The sequence below is a fragment of the Aedes albopictus genome, chromosome 2 (assembly GCF_035046485.1).
Source record: "Aedes albopictus strain Foshan chromosome 2, AalbF5, whole genome shotgun sequence".
Lineage (NCBI taxonomy): Eukaryota > Metazoa > Arthropoda > Insecta > Diptera > Culicidae > Aedes > Aedes albopictus.
The window spans coordinates 189,448,898-189,470,765 of NC_085137.1; the positions used below are offsets into that span (position 1 = coordinate 189,448,898).

The following is a 21,868-nucleotide window of genomic DNA, read 5'->3' on the forward strand; positions in this document are numbered from 1 at the left end:
ATACAAATTCCCGTTCCAAACGAGCAGGAGACCTGTCAAAATTGGAACATGACGCTGCTGTCCCTTCCAGTCACTCTAAATAAACTATAGAGGACGAATGTCGCTGCTGCCGGGTATGTATCTGTATGTCAAACTGCTTACTTTTTTGCTTTGTCATTGACCAATCCAAATGCCTGTGTGACAGTGATTTGTGTTGAAACTTCCCGTGTTAATCTATTTGTTAGAACTTTGTAAACATCTTTTGTTCTCACGTATATGGATAGGCTTGCAGTAGGTTTCGTGAGACTTTTTTGGATAACACAATATATATCCCTCTCTATCTTCGCCATCGAGATGTTGCGGCGGCGACGCCAGCGACGTTCTTGCTCTATAGAACCTCTGTAATGTGGCCAACAGGGTACCCGGGTACCCAGCGCCCATTCAAAAAAAAAAACACGGTGTAGAAAAAAGCAAAAAAAAATCGGAAACCCAGGGTGGCCACTCAAAGCGGCAAATAAAATTCCCGAGTTTTTCCCGGTTTTCCCGATAGGTTTTTGAAATTTTTCCCGATTCTGAAATAGAATGATTTACAGTGAAAATTAAACGTAACTTATTAAGAAAATAAATAAGAGAATTGGCTTCTTTAGCGGTGTTGAGATAATTCCATATTCAGAATCTGCATGCAAAACTGAGCCGAAATCCAAATTTTCATGAATTTTGGTGCCCGGGAACCTATTTAAAAATCAGTTTGAAGTTTGTATGGGAGCGATTTGACGAATCACCCCTCGTCGCATTTTGTACTGGGCGGAGCTGTCAAGCAGTTGGCCAGCTGTCAAAAGGTGATTTCGAAAAATCTCTTCGAAAGCGACTTAGGTACCAAAATGAAGTTTTAAAAATCTGAAAAAAATCATGGTGGTTCAGAAAAAGGTGCTCTTTCAAATAAAATCAAAATATCAACACATTTTTCTTAATTTAAAAAGCCAATTGGCTTCTTTAGCGGTGTTGAGATAATTCCATATTCTGAATCTGCATGCAAAACTGAGCCGAAATCCAAATTTTCATGAATTTTGGTGCCCGGGAACCCATTTAAAAATCGATTTGAAGTTTGTATGGGAGCGATTTGTCGAATCACCCCTCGTCGCATTTTGTACTGGGCGGAGCTGTCAAGCAGTTGCCCAGCTGTCAAAAGGTGATTTCGGAAAATCTCTTCGAAATCGATTTTAGGTACCAAAATAAAGTTATAAAAATCTGAAAAAAATCATAGTGGTTCAGAAAAAGGTGCTCCTTCGCATAAAATTAAAAAATCAAAACATTTTTCTGAATTTAAAACCCCAATTGATATTGAATATTTTTAAATCCTTGGATTTAACATAGTATTCATATGAACTTGAAAATAAGTTATTAGTTGTTTGTCTCGTATCCAATTATGGGCAATGAAGTAACGACATCTTCATTAAACATTCCTTGAAATCATAGATGACCAACTAGTACAAATTATGCATTTGTTTAAGCAAATAAAAATAAAAAAGATAATCCTGAGAGGGTCGAAATTCTCAGTACGATTATAGGATTTACGAACTTATTAGTGGATTTCTTAGTAATATTCCAAAAATCTCTTCTGAAAAATTCTTGGTAAGTTCGTTTGGGAAACTATTTAATAGGCAATAGCAGAATGCCAACAAAAAAAAAACTTCTGGATGAATTTTTGGTGGAATATCTGGAAAGATTACTCGTGAAAGAATTTTGGAAACGATTTCTAGGGAAATCTTCAGTTTAGTATTTTTGATGGTCATTTTCAAGATATTTTAATAGAAAGCCAGTGGAGAACTTTATGATACCGTAAATGGCTACTGCAGCAAGTCAGGCAGGTTACTTAGGCTGGAATCGTAAATTCTAGGAGAAATTTGAGAAATCAAAGAAATCTTAGATTTTGTCTGATACTCGTCTAGCATTCAGTCATTCAGTTATGGGGATTGCAATATGAACCTCTCAGAGATTCAATTTCTGATCACATTTTCAGATATGTCCAGAATTTCTCCAGGAATTTCTGAAAGATTAGTTTTTGAGTAAGTATTTCCCCCAAAATGTAGAGGCAGAATCATTATTTGAGGATTATTTTTTTACATAAATCATACAACTATATTGCTCCAGATGCTTTTGAATACTCCCTGGAACTCCCGCGAGAATTTCAATTGGAAGTTTAACTAGAAACTACGAATACTCAAAATTCTCGAGAATTTGCTGAACCAGGAGTTTTACCAGGGACTTCTGCTAAGCTTCACCAAAAACGGATTTTCCCGATACCTTACTCCGATTTTCTCCAAACATTTTTAATCACAAGTACAATAAATGAGTACACCCAAAAACTTCATGAAAAACAACATAAATCTTTTAAACAAAATATTAGAAATACTTTTATGAGCTACAATAGGCGTGCTTTGAGGAATTCCATCGGATACTAAAAATCTCTTCAAATATTCTTTCAATGGTTTTTCACTAACTATTTTTAAATTTAAAAAAATTCACCAGAGTTACTCATCCAGAATTTCATAATGTTTAATTTAAATTTAATCTTGGGGCAATTCATTCATTCATTCATTTAAAATTTCATCAGCATCCTATCCGAATTTCTCAAAGACTTTTCGCTCAAAGGACAAAGCCTATATCAAATATTCTCCTAGAGATTGTACAAGGATATTTTTTTAGAAAGAAGTTATAATTTTTGTCATGTTTTATAAAACTTTTATATGACGCTTGATGTTTTCTGGAACATGTACATCCTGAAATGCATAAGTGACATATGAATCTATAAATATTTGAATGTGTCTCAACCAGTTTTTCCACCAGAATTTTCTTCAGAATATCTTTGAAATTGTTCAAATGGTGATGTTAGGTAACAACACGACGACAAGATATTAATTTCCAAGAATGGTTTTACGCCAGTTCACCCACTATGTTATATAGTTTAACAGTTGTTGGCTGCATTTTCCACAAATTCTCGTACTTATGCTTGTGGAGACTGTATAAATTTAAGAATTTTGGAAATTCCCGGTGGCTAGCAACAATTCCCGAGGTTTTCCCGACTTTTTCCCGGTGGTATCAAATTCCCGAGCTTTTCCCGGTTTTCCCGAAATTCCCGACTGGGTGGCCACCCTGCATAACGGTTAACCCCCTTTTCAAAAGCTGGCCCAGATTGCAGGACTGCATCCATGCCTGCCTTCACACCTTGCTTCACACAGTTCTTCACTAAAGCTGACTTTTCGCCAAGCGAACAAAACACCCGAAGCACCCCACTGTGATGGTCTCTGGTCTGACTGACGACCACCGTCAGCTCGTGCAGCACCCAGCTCATCATCGAAAGTAGTTTTCCAGTTTTTTTTAGTTATTTTCCTCATTTTCCCGGCGTTTTCCTTCGATTTTCCAGCTCAGGTAAGTTCCAAACAACAACGGGTGGTAAAATTTTCCCGTTTGACTCGATGGTGAAGCTATATCTTTCGATTGAAATTTCACAACATTGCACCACCATTGGAAAGTTTCTCTCCCCTGCTTGCCCTCTGCCAACCATCATGATGAGTGCACTCAGTGGTGGGGTGCTCCTCTGCCTGGTATTCAGGTGGCTGAGGCCCATACTGTTGCTACCTATCATCAGTGGCAGAGGAAGGGCGATATGCTGGTACCTAAAATTACCACTATTGAGTAATATGTAGGTTGTTGATGACCACTGATTAATTGAAAATCTTATCTCTCTTGGGGATTCTCATCTTTTCCCACGTAACATTTCACAATCAATCAGCCGTAACAAGTTCGTTCTTTTCAGGGCAGTCAAATATCGCCACTGAGAGTTGCGTTCCTTCTTCACCCCGAATCCCCCTCGCGGGGCAAAAGATCTCGGTTGTGCTACGGAAGAAGATAGCAAGCCGCCGCCGCAAGGAATGGCGGCTTCGAACGGCGGAAGTGCGGCTCCCGCTGGGCACCAGAGCTTCGAGCAGTTCATATCGCAGTTTTCCGCTCGGACTTCGCTCCAGGAACCGTCCAGTTCCGGTTCCAGACGGCTGCGGTTCGGTGCAGATGACGGAAGCTCAAGTTTGAAACCAACGGCGGCGGAGTTTGTACCCCGCTGGCAGAGACAGGAACCACAGGAGAACGGCCGAAGCGGTGGCGTGGAAGGTAAGGCTGATGATATCATTTTGTGTGGGGATGTTCTTTGTGCTTCATCAGGAAAATCAAGAATTCTTACAGGATTTGGATAATCTGATTTTAGTGAAATCAATACTATGTCAGGAAAACTGTTATTCTTTACTACCTTCAGGATTATGCTTCATAATCTTTGTAGAAATAATCCAATTCTCGGACAAATCCACGGCAGAATTCCGGAATTAATCGTGAAACTCTCAAGGAAATGGGAGAAGTTCTTGAAAAATCTTTTGGGATACTTGATATTTTATGGGCTACAACTGAACTCGTAGCGGTGAATCTACGCCGTGTGAAGCATTCGATTCCGCTGGTCTCGGTCCTGGGAAAATCGCCTCTAGTCGCCCTGAACGTTAAGCTTTAGGTCCTCCCCAACTGCAAAAAGCCAGCGAGTGCGTGGTCGACGATCCCTTTCTGATTTTCTGCTGAATATGGTTTTAGCTTGTCGTTTCTCCGGCATTAACCTTCCGTAACTCGCGCGGCTGGCTACCTACGTCAGCGCCACGCTAATGCTGAGTACAAAAAACGAGATTTTTTCGACGTGTTGTACAAAATACAACAGCGCGATCGCTCGAGGGTTAAGCTACGTGTCCAGCCCACCCTAGCTTGACGTGTTTTATTCAGTTTACTGCCCAGTATTGTTCGCAGTACTTTACGACTCCAAAGGCCCTATGATCAGTTTCTCTCATACTTACCTTACCGATCAGGCTAAGGCCGGGGTGGCCTCTGCTGTACATAGTAGCCGTCTCCATTCCACTCGGTCCATGGGTGTTTGTCTCCAGTTCCGCACTCTGCGTAGGGTCCGCAGATCGTCCTCCAGTTGGTCGACCCACCTAGCTCGCTGCGCTCCACGTCTTCTTGTGCCGGTCGTATTTTAGTCGGGTTGCTATCCGACATCTTGATGACGTGACCCGCCCACCGTAGCCTCCCGATTTTCGCGGTATGGACGATGGTTGGTTCTCTCAGCAGCTGATGCAGCTCGTGGTTCATTCGCCTTCTCCAAGTCCCGTCTTCCATCTGCACTCCGCCGTAGATGGTACGCAACACCTTCCGTTCGAAAACTCCAAGGGCGCGTTGGTCCTCTGCACGTAGGGTCCATGTTTCGTGCCCATTAGAGGATTACCGGTCTAATCAAAGTTTTGTAAATAGTTAACTTCGTATGAAGGCAAACTTCATTCGAACGTAGAGTTCTGCGGAGTCCAAAGTAAGCTCGATTTTCTGCCACAATGCGTATCTGAATTTCTCTGCTGGCGTCGTTGTCGGCGGTCACCAGTGAGCCCAAGTACACAAATTCTTCAACCGCCTCGATTTCACCACGTATGTTTCCGCGATCGTCTCAAATTTACGAGCTAATATCAATATCATCAGCGAAACCAAGCAGCTGAACGGACTTCGTGAAAATCGTTCCACTCGTGTTTATCCCCGCTCTCCTTATTACACCGTCTACCGCAATGTTGAACAGCAAACACGAAAGACCATCACCTTGCCGTAACTCTCTGCGAGATTCGAAGGGACTCGAGAGTGTCCCTGATACTCGAACTACACACATCACTCGATCCATCGTCGCCTTGATCAACCGTGTCAGTTTATCCGGGAATCCGTATTCGTGCATAATCTGCCATAGCTGTTCTCGGTCGATTGTATCATACGCCGATTTGAAATCGATGAACAAGTGATGTGTGGGCACGTTGTATTCGCGGCATTTCTGCAACACCTGGCGGATGGCGAACATCTGGTCCGTTGTAGCGCGTTCACCCATGAATCCAGCCTGATATTGCCCCACGAACTCTCTTGAAATCGATGATAGACGGCGGCATAAAATTTGAGAGAGTATCTTGTAAGCAACGCTGTTCCCGCAATCCAACTTGTCGCCCTTTTTGTAGATGGGATGGGACACACGATACCTTTCATCCACTCCTGCGGTAATACTTAATCCTCCCAAATCTTGATAATGACCCTGTGTAGTATTCTAACTAATGCTTCTCCACCGTATTTTAGTAACTCGCTTGGTAGGTAGTTGATCTACTCCAGCGGCTTTGTTGTTTTCAACCGGCTAACCTCCTCTTCAATCTCTTGGAGGTTAGGGGCTGGAAATCTTTCGTCCTGCGCACGTACTCCTAGATCTGTTACCACGCTACCTTCGGTGCTTGCAACGTTTCCATTGAGGTGCTCATCGTAATGTTGTCGCCACCTTTCGACCACCTCACGCTCGCTCGTGAGAATATTCCCGTGATTATCTCGGCACATGTCGGCTTATGGCACAAAGCCTCTGCGCGAGCGGTTCAGCTTCTCATAGAACTTTCGTGTGTCCTTAGTGCGGTACAGCTCTTCCATCGCTTCACGATCTCGTTCTTCCTGCTGGCGCTTCATCATCCGGAAGACTGAGTTCTGCCTGTTCCGCGCCTGTCTGTAACATGCCTCATTTGCTCTCGTACGGTGTTGCAGCGTTTTCGCCCATGCTGTATTCTTCTCGTTTTTTCAACTGTTCACATTCGCTGTCGTACCAGTCGTTTCTGTGATTCGGAGTCGCGAAGCCTAGTGCTGCAGTCAAGGTACTACCTATGGCGGATCGGATATCCCTCCAGTCGTCTTCAAGTGTATCTGCGCCAAGCTGCTCTTCCGTTGGTAGGACCACTGCTAACTGCTGCGCGTAATCTTGAGCCACTTCTACTTTACGCAGCTGCTCGATGTTGAGCCGTGGCGTTTGAACTCGACGCGTGGTGATAACTGTCGAATGTTTTGAGTGCATGCATACAGCGACTAAGTAGTGATCCGAATCTATATTCGCACTGCGGTATGTGCGGACGTTGGTTATATCTGAGAAGAATTTACCGTCGATTAGAACGTGGTCGATTTGGTTTTCTGTTTGATGGTCGGGTGATCTCCAGGTGGCTTTGTGGATATCTTTTCGGGGGAAGAAGGTGCTTCGGACTACCATACCACGGGAGACTGCAAAGTTTACGCATCGCTGGCCGTTATCATTCGATACGGCGTGCAGGCTGTTTCGCCCGATTACCGGTCTGTACATTTCCTCCCTTCCTACCTGGGCGTTCATGTCGCCGACAACGATTTTCACGTCACGCGGCGAAGAACTATCGTATGTTTGCTCTAACTGCGCATAGAACGCTTCTTTCTCGTCATCAAGTCTCCCTTCGTGTGGACAGTGGACGTTGATGATGCTGTAGTTGAAGAAACGGCCCATAACTGTCAACATGCACATCCTTGTGTTGTGTTGGCTGCCACCCGATCACACGTTGTCGCATCTTGCCCAACACTATAAATCCTGTTCTAAGTTCATTGCTGGTGCCACAGCTTTACTAGAAGGTAGCCGCTCGATGCCCGCTTTTTCATAGTTTCTGTCCAGTCCAACAAAGTTCCTGCAACGCCACGATGTCGAAGTTGCGGGGATGTAGTTCGTCGTAGATTATCCTGTCACATCTTGCGAAACCAAGTGACTTGCAATTCTATGTTCCAAGTTTCCAATCGTAGTCCTTATTTCGTCGCGTGGGTCTTTGCCCATTGTATCGAGACGTATTTTCTCCTATGTTATTCGCGATGGGGATTTTTACGGGTGGCTTATTTATTTATTTATTTATTTATTTGTGTTTACATCAACAGACTTTCTGTAGTCCCAATGATATTAAGAACTTAAAACTATTTAAAAATGTCACAAATCACAAACAGAAATTACATTACGAGTCACATGTGTACAATATTTCCTACTTAAAATTATGTCAAGTTATTGAAAAAGTCAGTGAACCTTCGCTTTATTACGTTCCTTGTCAGATGGAAGTCAAAGACTGATGCCACACGGTTGAAAATACGTTGCAAACCTAGTAGAGCACTTCTTATCCCGTAATTGTTACGGCGAAGTGGAAGCCTCAGCATCGAGCTGTTCCGCAGCAGCCGTGGATGAACATTGATGTTCACTTGTCGTAATATAGAATCACAATCTATTCGCCCTTGAAGAGTATCGGCCACGGTCAAGGCTCTACAAACATCCCTTCGTACACGCAGAGGTTGCAAATCAATCAACTGACACCGCCTTTCGTAGCTCGGAAGGCGAAGCGGGTCCCTCCATGGTAGCCTACGGAGCGCGTAACGGATAAATCGACGTTGAACTGATTCGATTCGCTCAGTGCCGTTATTGTAGTTAGGACTCCAGACTGCTGATCCGTATTCCAGCGTTGATCTGACGAGGGAACAGTAGAGCGTTTTCAGACAGTAAATGTCGGTGAAATTTTTCGCAACTCTGAACACAAAACCCAGGGTTCTCGATGCTTTATCTACGACAAAGGATATGTGGTGAGAGTATGTTAGATGCGAGTCCAACAGCACGCCCAGATCTTTAACACACTGCACTCGTCCGATAGGCGTGTCGAATATCTTGTAGTCGAAAGGCACTGATTGCTTTTTTCGCGAGAAGGAGATGCATGAACATTTTTCAGGGTTAACGGTGAGACGATTAAGGTTCAACTCACAATTTATGTGTATTGGTGATAGCGCCAACCGATCCGACAGAGACTAAACTAACACTCCTGCACGCGAATGTACAGATGAAGCAGGTTTGTTGGTGCATTTATTTTGTCTCTTTCCCATCTTCAACTTGTTCATAACGCTGTGCTTATGACGCAAGCAATATGCACACATAGGCCATGGGAGAATAAAAGAAACAGCATGTCAAGGAATGCCACACCATGTTTGCGCACTACATGGAAGTAAACACCGCGCCGGTTGGAAAGTGAGCCTCGATTTGGTGCAGTTTTCGCGATTGTGTGGCTATCGCCGCGGACTTTTTTGGGATGTAGTGATAATTATTCGGTTTGCGAAGCCGGTGAAACATTTTATAGTTCGATTACGTGATTATTTACGTTCAGAATAGCAATCAAAAAGTGAGATGGTTCCCGCTAACATAGTGTTTGTGAAATGGAGTGTGCTGGTGTGCGTTGGGGAGGAAATTCGAAAAGATAGCGCACGAATTATAAAATAGCAGTTTTGCAGTAAAATATTGTGAAAATGTTATGTTTTTTGGTCTCAATGAGAAGGTAAGTGTCCTGAGCCAGCGTTGAAGCAAATTTTAAAATAGCTCGATATCTGATAGTGGTGAATATTCGAGTATTTCTTCATCTTCAATTGAAAACCCACACTTGTTGGGAAATGTTTGCAAGTATGCGTTAGAAAATCGAAACTGATTTCCCCCTTAACTTTACACCACTCTGCGAAACAGTTGACCTGCTCCTGAAGTAAGCGGCAGTCTGTAGTTGAATGGATACGCAGGAATAACTTCAGGTCGTCCGCAAAGGACAGCCGAGGAACTTTGAGAACCAGATGCACGTCGTTGAAGTAGATAAGGAAAATCAACGGTCCCAGATGACTACCTTGTGGTAAACCTGACGTAGCGCAAAAACTCGACGAGCGAGAGTCTCCTATTGCCACTATCAATTGACGTTCTGTGAGATATGAACGGAACCATCTCAGGAGGCTACCACCAATTCCAAGTCTATCAAGCTTAGCAATCGCAATGTCGTGGTTGAGCTTATCGAATGCGGCAGATAGATCAGTGTATATCGCATCCGTCTGAGTGCGCATAGTCATACTATCGGTGATATACGACGTGAAACACAGCAGATTTGTGGTTGTAGAGCGACCAGTAGTAAACCCGTGTTGATCCGCACTTATATATTGTTTACAATGCGCATTAAGGAAACCCATAACAACCAGCTCAAACAGCTTCGCTACCGCATTGAGTGATGTGATTCCGCGATAGTTGTTAACATCTCGCTTGCTTCCTTTTTTGTATACAGGAAACATCTTAGCCGTTTTCCAGCACGATGGAAAAATGCCAGTAGACAGAGAGAGCTGAAAGATCAATCGAAGTGGTTCCAGCAAATGTCCAATGTTGTTCTTCAGGAAGACAGATGAAACACCGTCAGGCCCCGGCTTGAACGAAGTTTTTAGCTGTGATGCCGCTTTCGAGATAGTGTCCACGTTTACACTAGTAATAATGAGCGTTTGATTAGCCAAGGGAACGTTTCGTGCTGCGCTGGCGATGTGATCAGTGGAAAGCTGTTCGTTTTCAAACACACTTGCGAATTTTGTAGAAAACAGATTGCAGATTTCCTCTTGCGTTGAACCGATTACGCCGTTCAATACCATGGACGATGGCAACCCTGCTTCTTTACGCTGCTCGTTCACGTGGCTCCAGAAGGATTTCGGATGCGATTTAAGCCGTCGCTCTATTCTCCTCTGATATCGTTGGAAGCAGAAACGACTCAAACGCTTGTATTCGTAGTTCAATCTTACGTAATAGTGTTTCAGTGGCATAGTGCGAAATTTAGAAAATCGTTTAAGGGCTGCCTTTTTGGTCCTTTTCAGCGATCGAAGATCACTGGTCATCCACGGAACCTTGAAATCAGTTCGTACGACTTTCTTTGGAACGTGTCGATCAATGACATACCCCAAGATGTTGGAAAAGGTTTGCGCTGCGATGTTCACGTCGAATGCATCTAGGATGAGCTCCCAATCCAGGTCAGACAACACTTCAGCTATGCTACGTATATCAGCTCTCCGGAAATCGTAAGACACAGCAGATGGGTTGTTGATAAAATCGCGAACGACATTTGTTTCGATGGCGACTAATAAAGGTGGATGATGGCGAACAACCTTAACTAGAGGAGCTGGTGCCATCGAGATACTAGGAGCAGTACTGCGACCACTCACAAAACAGAGGTCAAGCACACGGTTGCTTTCGTTCAAAACGCTATTGATTTGAAATAGAGTGGCGGTACTGTAGCTGTCTAGAAGATTTACCGCTCCGACGTGAAAAGTAGAATGCTCGTGATCAGGACGAAGAAAACCACTGTGAGTTGGGAACCAAGCTATGCCGGAAAGGTTGAAATCGCCCAGCACCATCGTTTCGTCACAAAGATTTGCGATATTCGTAACAACTGCGACAGAGTTACAATGTGCATCGATAAGATCCGCATCTCGAACCCGATCCGGAGGGATGTATAACGCGCATAGGAAAAGTTGGCGGTCGCCAAGCTGGATTCCCAGTCAACCAGTCATCGTATAAGATGTTGCATAAGATGTTAAAGTGGAGGCGATATGCGTACATTTTACATGCGCCTAAATGGAGGCATGCACGTATAAGGCCTCCACTTTATCATCTTATGCAGCATCTTATACGATGACTGGTTGTCTGGGTTACCACCCAAACTTGTTCAATGATGTTCCATGAATCGTTCTCGATCAGCCTAGCTTTTAGCCTGGAATGAACTGCTACGAGGACGCCTCCTCCAGTAGCCTTTCGACTGTTATTTGCATTCCTATCGCAGCGGAAAACTTCGTATGCATCTCCAAAAATGCAGCTAGAGGTAGTACGGGGGTCTAGCCATGTTTCGATTAGGACGATGACATCGAAGCACTGGTCCAACACAGCTAAATGGTAGTCTTCCAGGAGGCCGTTCATCCCGCCTACATTTTGGTAGTAAACTGTAATGTCCGAGGGGTCAATTTGCCGAGGGGTCGCAGCACTGGAAATCGGGAAGCCATCATGTGGAGAAGTAATAACTTGTTGATTATACTTGCCGATAGCTGAAGTTCGGAAGACCCCGTCAACCATCAAAACACAGGACCGGGACGACTGCTGGTCGCTGGTGGGAAGGGCTCGACTGTGCTGGGAGGATCAGGGGCTTCCTCAAGACTGGCGGCAAATGTGCGTCCCGGTGTCGAATCGGAGACTACGTTGGTCGAAGCTGAGCAGTGGGTGGAACTGTGACGAGTTCGAGCAGTGTCGGATGTCGTTTGTCTGGAAGGAGTACCGTCGGTTTTCCTGCAAACCGAAATGCTTTCAGGTGGCGTAATGTTTATTGGTTCACTATACTTGCCGATGCTAGGAGCTCGGAAGACCCCATCAACCGTCCCAAACACAGGACCGGGACGACTGCTGGTCGCTGGCGGGAAGGGCTCGACTGTGCTGGGAGGATCAGGGGCTTCCTCAAGACTGGCGGCAATTGTGCGTCCCGGTGTCGAATCGGAGACTACGTTGGTCGAAGTTGAGCAGTGGGTAGAACTGTGACGAGTTCGAGCAGTATCGGATGTCGTTTGTCGGGAGGGAATACCGTCGGTTTTCCTGCAAACCGAAATGCTTTCAGGTGGCGCAATGTTTATTGGTTCACTATACTTGCCGATGCTAGGAGTTCGGAAGACCCCATCAACCATCCCAAACACAGGACCGGGACGACTGCTGGTCGCTGGCGGGAAGGGCTCGACTGTGTTGGGAGGATCAGGGGCTTCCTTAAGACTGGCGGCAAATGTGCGTCCCGGTGTCGTATTGGAGACTACGTTGGTCGAAGCGGTACTAGGAATTCGGAGGACCTCGTTGATAATCTCTATCTCAGGACTAGGACGACTGATGGTCTCCGGCGGGAAACGTTCGACTGCATTGGGAGACTCCAAGACTTCGTCAGGGCTAGCGGAAAACGTGCGTCCCGGTAGCGAATTGATGCGAATCACAGTAGAAGCTTGATGTAGCAGGGGTAACGGAACCGCTTGTCTGGAAACCGAAAAGCTTTCAGGCGATGCAAAACTTGATAATTGATTGTACTTGCCGGTTTCAGGAGTTTGGAAGACCTCATCTCCCAGCTCACACGCAGGACCGGGACGACTGGAGGTCGCTGGCAGGAAAGGCTCGACTGCGGTGAGTGGAATAGAGGCTTCCTCAGGGCTGGCGGCAAAGTTGCGTCCCGGTGTCCGGATATTAAGGATGCGATGGTAATTATTCGGAGAAGACGAAAATACATAGTCTGCGCTGCGTCTAGGTTGCGATAATAGCGTCTTGTCTGGTATCAACACATCGGTTCGACCCCCGTGGTTGGAGTTGAGTATTGAGATGGTCCAGGCACTGGAGAAATTGTCACGGTCGGCGAGTCCAGACGAGGTAACCACATGTTTTTTGAGTTTCCGTTTTCAAATTCGCGGAACAGAATTCCCTTAGGCCACGTTTCTGCACTCAGTGCAATTTCACGCAATTTAGGATCTAATCCAATTTTGTACGAGATGAAACTCAAGCGACTCATGTCAGCATCCTTTTTGATCAGCGGCACAACCTTTACAAGGTCTTCACATTGTACACAATCCTTGACTAACTTTTCGATAGATTCTGGTTTAACGCTTGGATGGATGCGAGAAAGATACAGCCAGAACAGTTCTTTGGGTTCGGGAACTGTAAGAACCTCGGTAAAAGCGTTGTCCTCCGTTGCCACTTTAGTGCCACCAACAAGTGGTTTACTAGGCGAGATTTCATGGCGGCGTCGTTTCAGTGGAGGTTGACGTGGGGGAAGTTCAGGCTTCAAGAGTGTCGGACTTGACAATGCAATCCCCTTTGACAACTGAGCAATCTGCTGTCCTTGCTTAGCTATTTCCTTCCTTAATTCAGCATGGGCCTGTTCTTGCTTCTCGGTAATCGCCTCGAGCGCACAGCCAAAAGACACCATGGCTGATTTGAACCGACAACATTTCATGAGCTTGGCGCATTCATCGCACATCCAAGCTAGATTTGGACAAGATTGAACAATGTTCATGAAAGGTTTGTTGAGCTTCGCGTTGGCAGAGCACCGTAAATGGATCATCCTGTCACAGAACGCCATACAAGTAACTGATTCTTCATCTGATTTAACAGGCTTAGCGCAATGATCACACGCAGTAGACATGATGAGACAGATTTTGTTACACCGGTGGAGATGCTCTAACTTGCACGCAAGAGTTGGATGCAACAGCGTAGCTATGTTTATCCGAAAAGTACGGTAGCCGGAAAAGTGCACAAAGGGAACAGCGAATAGGAAAACAGAGTTCACTGACGAAATCAAAACGACGTTTTCTCTATCAATTCACTATCAATACGTAAATTTTCACTGCACTAATGTTCACACAACCTTCAACTACAGGTCAGAGCAAAATGCGACTATATTAAAACTCTAGACCAACATGTGAAAAGGGCGGATATCCAAAATGTTAGAATCGAGAAAAACGCTTGCAAAGTTTCACAATCTAAAACTAATTCCCATTTAACATTTTGTGCGTGTGCACTCAATCTTTTTCGTTGTTTTAGAAGAAAACACTATCCTCTTGGTGATTTTATGTCAAAAAGTACAAACAAGCGTTTTTCCTTGAAGAAAATGAATGAAATGAAAATTACGCCCAAATAAAAACTCATTGGTCATTACGCCCGACATGCTACGCCGCTTGGTCGCCAGCACTGGAATTACGCCTGGTCGATATTACCTAGAATCGATCGCTTTTGTTGTTACGCCCGAAGAAATTTTGTATCGAAATTAGTGGAATGCAATAGATTTTGAACCTAATCCACTGCAATAAATTGATTTTGAAGCTTTCTTAACTGAAAGTAACTAATTGAAGTTTATCTGACATTGGACAATGGAAGAGGAAGGAAATTTTCTCTTGACGTTGCCTACGATGAGTGGTAAAAAAACAATGAGTAAAACGCAATGGAAATCAGATTGTCAGATTATATTCTAGCTCTTATCTATGAACAACAACTCTTTACAGTTTATCTAGTATCGTACAGCAAAGGAGGAAGTTGCCCCTGCAATTGTCCATAATGCGCGTTGAAAAAAAATATAGCTACAGTACCGATGGGGAAGCGCAGGCAGCATATTATGTTCCCAACAAGCCCGTGCACAACGGATGGGTTTTGGGGGGTTAAACTCCTCCCATTGCCGATACTCTATACACAAGGCCTCCTTCACCCTTTTCTAAAATTGGGTAAAACCCCTCCCTTGTCGCCTTTTCTGTGCACGGGCCTGGTTCCCAATATCACCTTTTGCTGAATCTACCTGCTGTGACCTATGCCGGTCAATAGATTATTGACCATTCGCTACCATTTTTATTACTGAAGCTTTACCAGCTGCATATCATCCAAATCTGGGTCCTTTGAAGAAAATATATCCTGAATAGACATTGAAGCCATATTATCGCCACTTATTGCAGTCAGTCAGCGACTTTATTGAATTTTACGATGAAAAACGCACGATTTGATCTTGGACGTAAGAACCATCCGTGCGCAACAAGAGCAATAAGTGCGCGGCGGATTTCCACTCAGACATTTTGATGGGCGCCGAAGCACGACGTAATGACGAAGGCTTTTCAATAACGGTGTAAGTAGTTAGGGGCGACTTTAATCAAAAGTGGGAGTAAAAGTTTTGTGTAAATTTGATAAATATGAATAGCGAGATGCTGTTCTCGACTGTTTATTCAACAGTGTTAACAATTTTGTGCATTTTTGTGCTTTTTTTTCAAAGGCGCAAGATCATTGGCGGAACAACCAAATGAAGTGATCAAAATCAGATGTGGAAATCCGCCTTTATTTAAATTATTGTTTTCCAGAAGTGGAAACTCATTTTTGAGCTAACGTCAGGAAAAATCATATGTTTATGAGTTGTTTCATCAAATTATGCTGAAAAGTAATTTGTTTACATTTTGGCTCTTCCGCCCTTTTCAAATGTTGGTCTAGAACTGTTTGACACGGGTAAACACAGTGGTAAAGTTACAGCAGAAAAATAACGATACGGAACGAAATCTAACCTTGTATTGGGCCTACGCCAACACTCTTGTCTCGCCGGAGGGCCATCGTGCCAGTTCTGTTTAACGTCCCAACTCCCAACCAACACTGGAAAGACCACGCTGATGGGACTACCACCTTGGATCTAGCTGGGCGCGATGCAGCATTTCTTACTCAGCCGCTGGATGCCAGAACAGACGCTGTTTGAGCCGCACCTCCTTGGTGAACAAACGCTCGAATCGTACCTCCTCAATCTAGCTGAATTCAGAAGAACAACAGTGCACAGACTGCACTACCAGCTAAGTACCGTCAGTGTACCAGTAGCCGCTCATGACCCAATAGCCGCTCACTGTTGTAAAAATCAAGTTTTCACGCATAAATACCCCTTTTCGTCGCTGATATTCTTGGACAATATGAATTATATGAGAGCAAAGCCATTTTATGCAATATTTACCAAATAACATAAGTTTTAAAATCAAAACAGTAGAATTTTTTGAGCGGCTATTGGACCCAAAAAAGCTGTAGGAATTTTTATGTGTTCCAATGACCGCTCACACAAAAAAATACGTTAAAATCTTAAAAACTGTCGATTTTAGTACACAGTGTATTTGATCAATATTATACACTCCCGCTGAACAGGAAAAAATAATTGTAAAAACATAGAGTTGCAAAAATAATTCACTTTTCCGCATAAGTCTATTTAAAAGATGACATACATTTGTCCGTGAGCGGAATTAGGTCCACTTTGGTCTCACACAAATTGTAATAAAATCATACTTTTATGAAAAGTTCTACATAAGTCTTGTTTTGTATCTGATTGTACTTAGATTAAACTAACTTAAAATGCAAAAACATTACAAATTGGCTTACCAGTCGTTTAACAGATGATGTTTTTCTGCATAACTGGCCTTAGATAAGCGGAATCTGGTACCCTGATAGTACACAATTCTTAGCTGACGGTCTTTGTCATCGATTGACCCCTGGAAGCATGAGGTAGGCACTTGTTGGGATGCCCGAATCCTTCGGGAGTTGCTGGAACAGTCCTCGATCGAACTCATAGAGGAATATCTAGAGAATAGCTTGGAGGATTTCTGGGACAAATCGTTGGTAAAAAAAAATTGGTGAAATTTTTAAAGGAACTCAAGCAATTCCAAATTCCTCGAGAAACCTATGCAAGAATTCGTGGTGGGAGCCTTGGAGAAAAGCGTTACAAAATTCTTGGAGAAATAGAAATCTCTTCAGTACCTTTTACAAAGTATTCGTGAAATGCCCGAATACTTTTATGGAGGAATTGATAGGACAATCCATGAAGGAAATCTTGAAGTTGGAGAAATTACATTCCAAAAAGATTTCATAAATTTGACATTCGGCAATTGCTTTAAACTTTTGGCAAATTTGTTCCAAATAGATGAGGATAATGTGCCTGTAGAGCCGGCCTTCTGATACCTACCTGATGGAGCATAGCCTTTGGCCAGATCCCCTCCTATTCCAAAAAAAAAAATAAACTACGTTTATGAACGACCCCTTTCGCCTGGAAAGTAATCACTACCGTTTATTCTGCAGCGCAACCTAAAGCTTGCTTCAAGGACCTTTCTTCATAGTTTTAACATGTTTTCTAAATTTCTTCTTTTCTCTACCTTACCCAGGTCATCACCAGCCTAACAATGGCGAAAGATCGACCGGCGCCATTCGAAAGCAGCAGTATGATCGACCGCGGTGGAACAACAACGGTCGCAAAAATAATCGCAACGGAGATCGTAATGGATTTGGGGCGCGCGGAGGACGAGGACGTGGCGGTGGTTTCAACGATTCACGGCCACCAGCACCGAGGGATCACGGTGGAGAGGACGGTGAGCACGATGAGCCACCGAGGGAATCCGATCGGCCTCGTAGATCACAGCAACTACCTCAACAACAGAATGGAAGATGGAAGGGAAACGCTGGAGCGGGAGGTGGAGGAGGAGGAGGAGGAGGACGATTCCGTAACAACGGTCGTCAGGGTCAGAGGCCGCCAGAGCAAGAGCGCAGCGAAGCTCAGATGAACGGTGGCAACCATTATCAAAGTAACGGATTTAAAAGTTCGGATGTAAAGGAGCGGAAACAGAGCGGATATCAACGGAATCGGGCCCGCCAGGAAAAGCTAGAAGCGAAGATCATCTCCAAGTGCTCGCAGCGCGAGAAACTCATCCGGGAGCTGGATTCTTCCAAGTTGGAGTGTCTCGTTTGTTGCGATCTGGTGCGGCCAGCGCAGCCGGTTTGGTCTTGTCCGAATTGTTACCATATTTTGCATCTGAACTGCACGACCAAATGGGCCAGCAGTTCCCAATCCGACGATGGTTGGAGATGCCCGGCGTGTCAGAACGTGTCCAAGAAGATTCCCAGGGAGTACTATTGTTTCTGTGGGAAGCAAAGAAATCCTCAATACAATCGAAGCGATGTGGCCCATTCCTGTGGAGAACTTTGTGGCCGGGAGGAACTTTGTGAGCATTCGTGTACTCTGTTGTGTCACCCAGGGCCGTGTCCACCGTGTCAAGCGATGGTCCAGCGGAGCTGCGGATGTGGAAGAACCACCAAGCCAATGCAATGCAGTCAAAAGGATGAAATTCTGTGCGATGCTACTTGTGGGAATCCGCTTAACTGTGGTATCCACACCTGCCAGAAAAAGTGTCACTGTGGCGCGTGTGAAGAATGTGAGGAAACCCTGGAGCATGAGTGTCATTGTGGAAAGGAGAAGAAACAGGTGGCTTGTACGGTCGATAACTTAGACAAAACTCGATTCTGTTGTGAAGCCGTTTGTAATGCCGAACTTGGTTGCGGGAATCACAACTGTACGAAACATTGCCACCCGGGGCCTTGTGGTCAATGTTCGCTTTCGCCTGAAGCTATTACGTCCTGTCCTTGCGGCAAACAAGCAATCATCAAAGGAGAACGCGAATCCTGCTTGGATCCAATCCCGGTATGCAAGGCCGTTTGTGGAAAGCAACTGCTCTGTGGTCCTCCGGGTGCCCACCACGTGTGCATTGCCAAGTGCCACCTTGGAGAATGCCCGCCGTGCAACAAATCAACCGTCGTCAAGTGTCGCTGCGGCCACATGGATCAGCAGATGAAGTGCAAACAGCTTCAGACCCGTGCCGATGACGCGCGGTGTAAGAAACGTTGCAACCGGATGCGAAGTTGCGCCAAACACAAGTGCAACCAGGAATGTTGCATCGATTTTGACCACATCTGCACCAAGACCTGCTCTCAGATGTTGTCCTGCGGTCGGCATCGTTGCGACAAACCGTGTCACAAAGGATCCTGCCCGGTTTGCCATCGCGTCTCGTTCGATGAGCTAACCTGCGAGTGTGGAGCGAGCGTTATCTATCCACCAGTGCCTTGCGGAACAAAGAAACCTCACTGCGATAAACCCTGCTCTCGGCAGCACACATGCTCCCACCCGGTCCTGCACAACTGTCACTCGGATCCCAACTGTCCACCGTGCGTTGTCCTCACCACCCAGTACTGCTACGGCAAACACGAACAACGAAAAACAATTCCGTGCTTCCAGAGCTCGTTCAGTTGTGGCCTTGCATGCGCCAAACCACTGCCCTGCGGTCGCCACAAGTGTATCCGACCGTGCCACGAAAACGAATGCATCACCGTCGAAGGGGAAATCTGCAAACAACACTGCACCGTCCCACGGTCGACCTGCACCCACCAATGCAAGGCTCCCTGTCACGATGGAGACTGCCCACCGGATCTGCCCTGCCGGGAAATGGTCGAAGTTACCTGCGAGTGTGGTCACCGAAAGCAGATGCGCACATGTCACGATTTTAACCGGGATTACAGGCGGTTCGCCTCGGCGCAGCTGGCCTCATCCATGCAGGAGGTGCAACGCGGCGGTTCGGTCGAGCTGAGTGACATCCTCGGATCCGGCAAGCCCAAGAGCAACAAAACGTAAGTGCCGTAGTTCATTTCGTTGATATTCGATATTTCGTCTACGAACTTTCCTAATTACCATTCCTTCCTCCCCTTTTCAGTCTGGAGTGCAGCGACGAGTGCCGTCTACTGGAGCGCAACCGTCGGCTCGCTATCGGACTCCAGATCCGCAACCCGGACCTATCGTCCAAGCTGCAGCCCAACTATTCGGACTTCCTCAAGACCTTTGCCAAGAAGGACCCCGCTCTGGTCAAGATGATCCACGAGAAGCTCACCGAACTGGTGAAGCTGGCCAAGGAGAGCAAACACACGCGCAGCCACTCGTTCCCGGTGATGAACCGGGAGAAGCGTCGCGTCGTGCACGAGATGAGCGCCATGTTCGGCGTCGAATCGATAGCCTACGATGCCGAACCGAACCGCAACGTGGTGGCCACAGCCGATCGTTTCAAGGTTGGGCGTAGTTGAAAGAAAACAAACCGCGGTATCAAAAGCTAATTGATATTCTTCCCTTTCAGACTTGGCTGCCCAGCATGAGCCTGATGGAGGTTCTACAACGCGAGAGCGGTCAACGGCGTGTGGTGGTTCCCAATTTGAATGCCTGGGGCAGAACGTCTGCCAGCAGTAATGCCAGTGCTAGCAAGTGAATGAACCACAAGAAAAAACATAAAAAATGATCGATTTTTGCCCAATTTAAATTATTTTTCATTTTTATTTTTCTCTAATTTCAAATGTTTCTTCTGCTATTCATTTATTACTTCTTATCTTATCTGTATCTTGTCCTTTTCAATTTTTCTTAGATGTTTTGCTCCACATTTCGGAGGCCCAATTTCTCATCGTATTCAGACATTTTTGCATACCTATTTATATGAAAACGAAGATTCTAAAATTTTAAGTCAATATACAGTCCATTCCGGGTAAATACGCCGGTTTGAAGTAAATCATTTTTGTCAGAGAAAGTCCTATCATATCTTCCACATGACGTATTGTAAGTAAACCTCCATGTTAGGTAAGTTTAGCATTTACTCCCCTAAGGCCATGCACATAACTAACTACATACCACAAGCATATTCGGTGGAAACTGATAGAGCAACCGAACCTGTGTTGCGCATAAGGGTCAATTTTTTTTAACTACAGCCTTTATAATAAGCATGTGTATAGGGCACTGCACTGTTTTGATTTTGTATAAAGTTTTGACGTTTCGTGGCCTTGTTGTGTACAAAATTTCTGTAAGAGTGAAAAAGAAGGAGAGAATTTCATGCAGTGCCCTATACGCCAGCAAACGATCAGCCCGATGACTTAAAGGATGCATTAAAAGAGTCTTGATAAGGTCTATGGAAAGTTTCCAAAACAAAAGGTTAAAATAGGAACCGGGGTCCCAAAGTAGACCGAGTCCCTTGATGGTCTCGTTCACTCTTCGTTCTTCCTAAGGTTTTTATATATTGTAAGGTTGTCTTCGATGTCAAAACTGGCTGATCGGCCATTATTTTTTCACCGTGAGAAATTCTGAAAACAAATCCCCCACTATACCTCAAATTCCTTTAAAATTTCGCTTCCTCTCCTTTTCTCCACAAACTAAACGTCATGCTCAACCTTACAATATATAATAACCTTGGTTCTTCCATTGGCAATTTTTTCTCAGTCTTCTTCGGAAATGTGCTTGAGAAATTCCTCGGAGTTCGAGCACCACTTGTGGATCGGGAATCCTCTCTCAAATTGTCGTTGGGCCTCGATGGCTTCTTCCACCCAGTCCGCCCCGGATAGCACATCGTCCATATACGTCTCGGCATCTAGTTTCAAATTCCATCCAGACCCTGCTGGCCTGTTTGAGACCGTACAAAGTCTTCTTCAACTTACAGGCCTTGGTTGGTGCTTGGTGGTCCACGAAGCCTTCTGGTGGTTGCTCCATAAATATTTCCTCCGTCTCTAGTTCGCCCTGCAAGAACGCCGTCGCGGCATCCATCTGCTGTACCTTCAAATTCATCCTGGCCGCCAGGGATATGAGGGGTAACGAACGGTGACGTATCGGACTCCAGGTGCGTAGGTCTCGTTGTAGTCTACCCCTTTGACATGAGAAAAGTCTTCGATCACAAATCGGGCATAAATCTGAATCGCTCCACTGAGCCATCGGAATTGGTTTTCACCTAATACACCCACGTTGACCACGTTGATACTCGACGCTACGTTCTCCGCATCCTTCCG

At 45.1% G+C, this 21,868-nt stretch overlaps 1 protein-coding gene across 1 annotated transcript; it reads left to right on the forward strand.

Annotated features, from left to right (window-relative positions):
* Positions 1 to 3,287: 3,287 nt before the first annotated feature.
* Positions 3,288 to 20,590, forward strand: LOC134287835 (protein shuttle craft-like). The gene is made up of 5 exons (XM_062850855.1): positions 3,288 to 3,408; positions 3,797 to 4,146; positions 17,398 to 19,687; positions 19,771 to 20,119; positions 20,185 to 20,590. The coding sequence occupies exons 2-5, from the start codon at positions 3,912 to 3,914 to the stop codon at positions 20,311 to 20,313; spliced, it is 3,003 nt and encodes a 1,000-aa protein (XP_062706839.1). The 5' UTR covers positions 3,288 to 3,408; positions 3,797 to 3,911; the 3' UTR covers positions 20,314 to 20,590.
* The last annotated feature ends 1,278 nt before the right edge of the window (positions 20,591 to 21,868 follow it).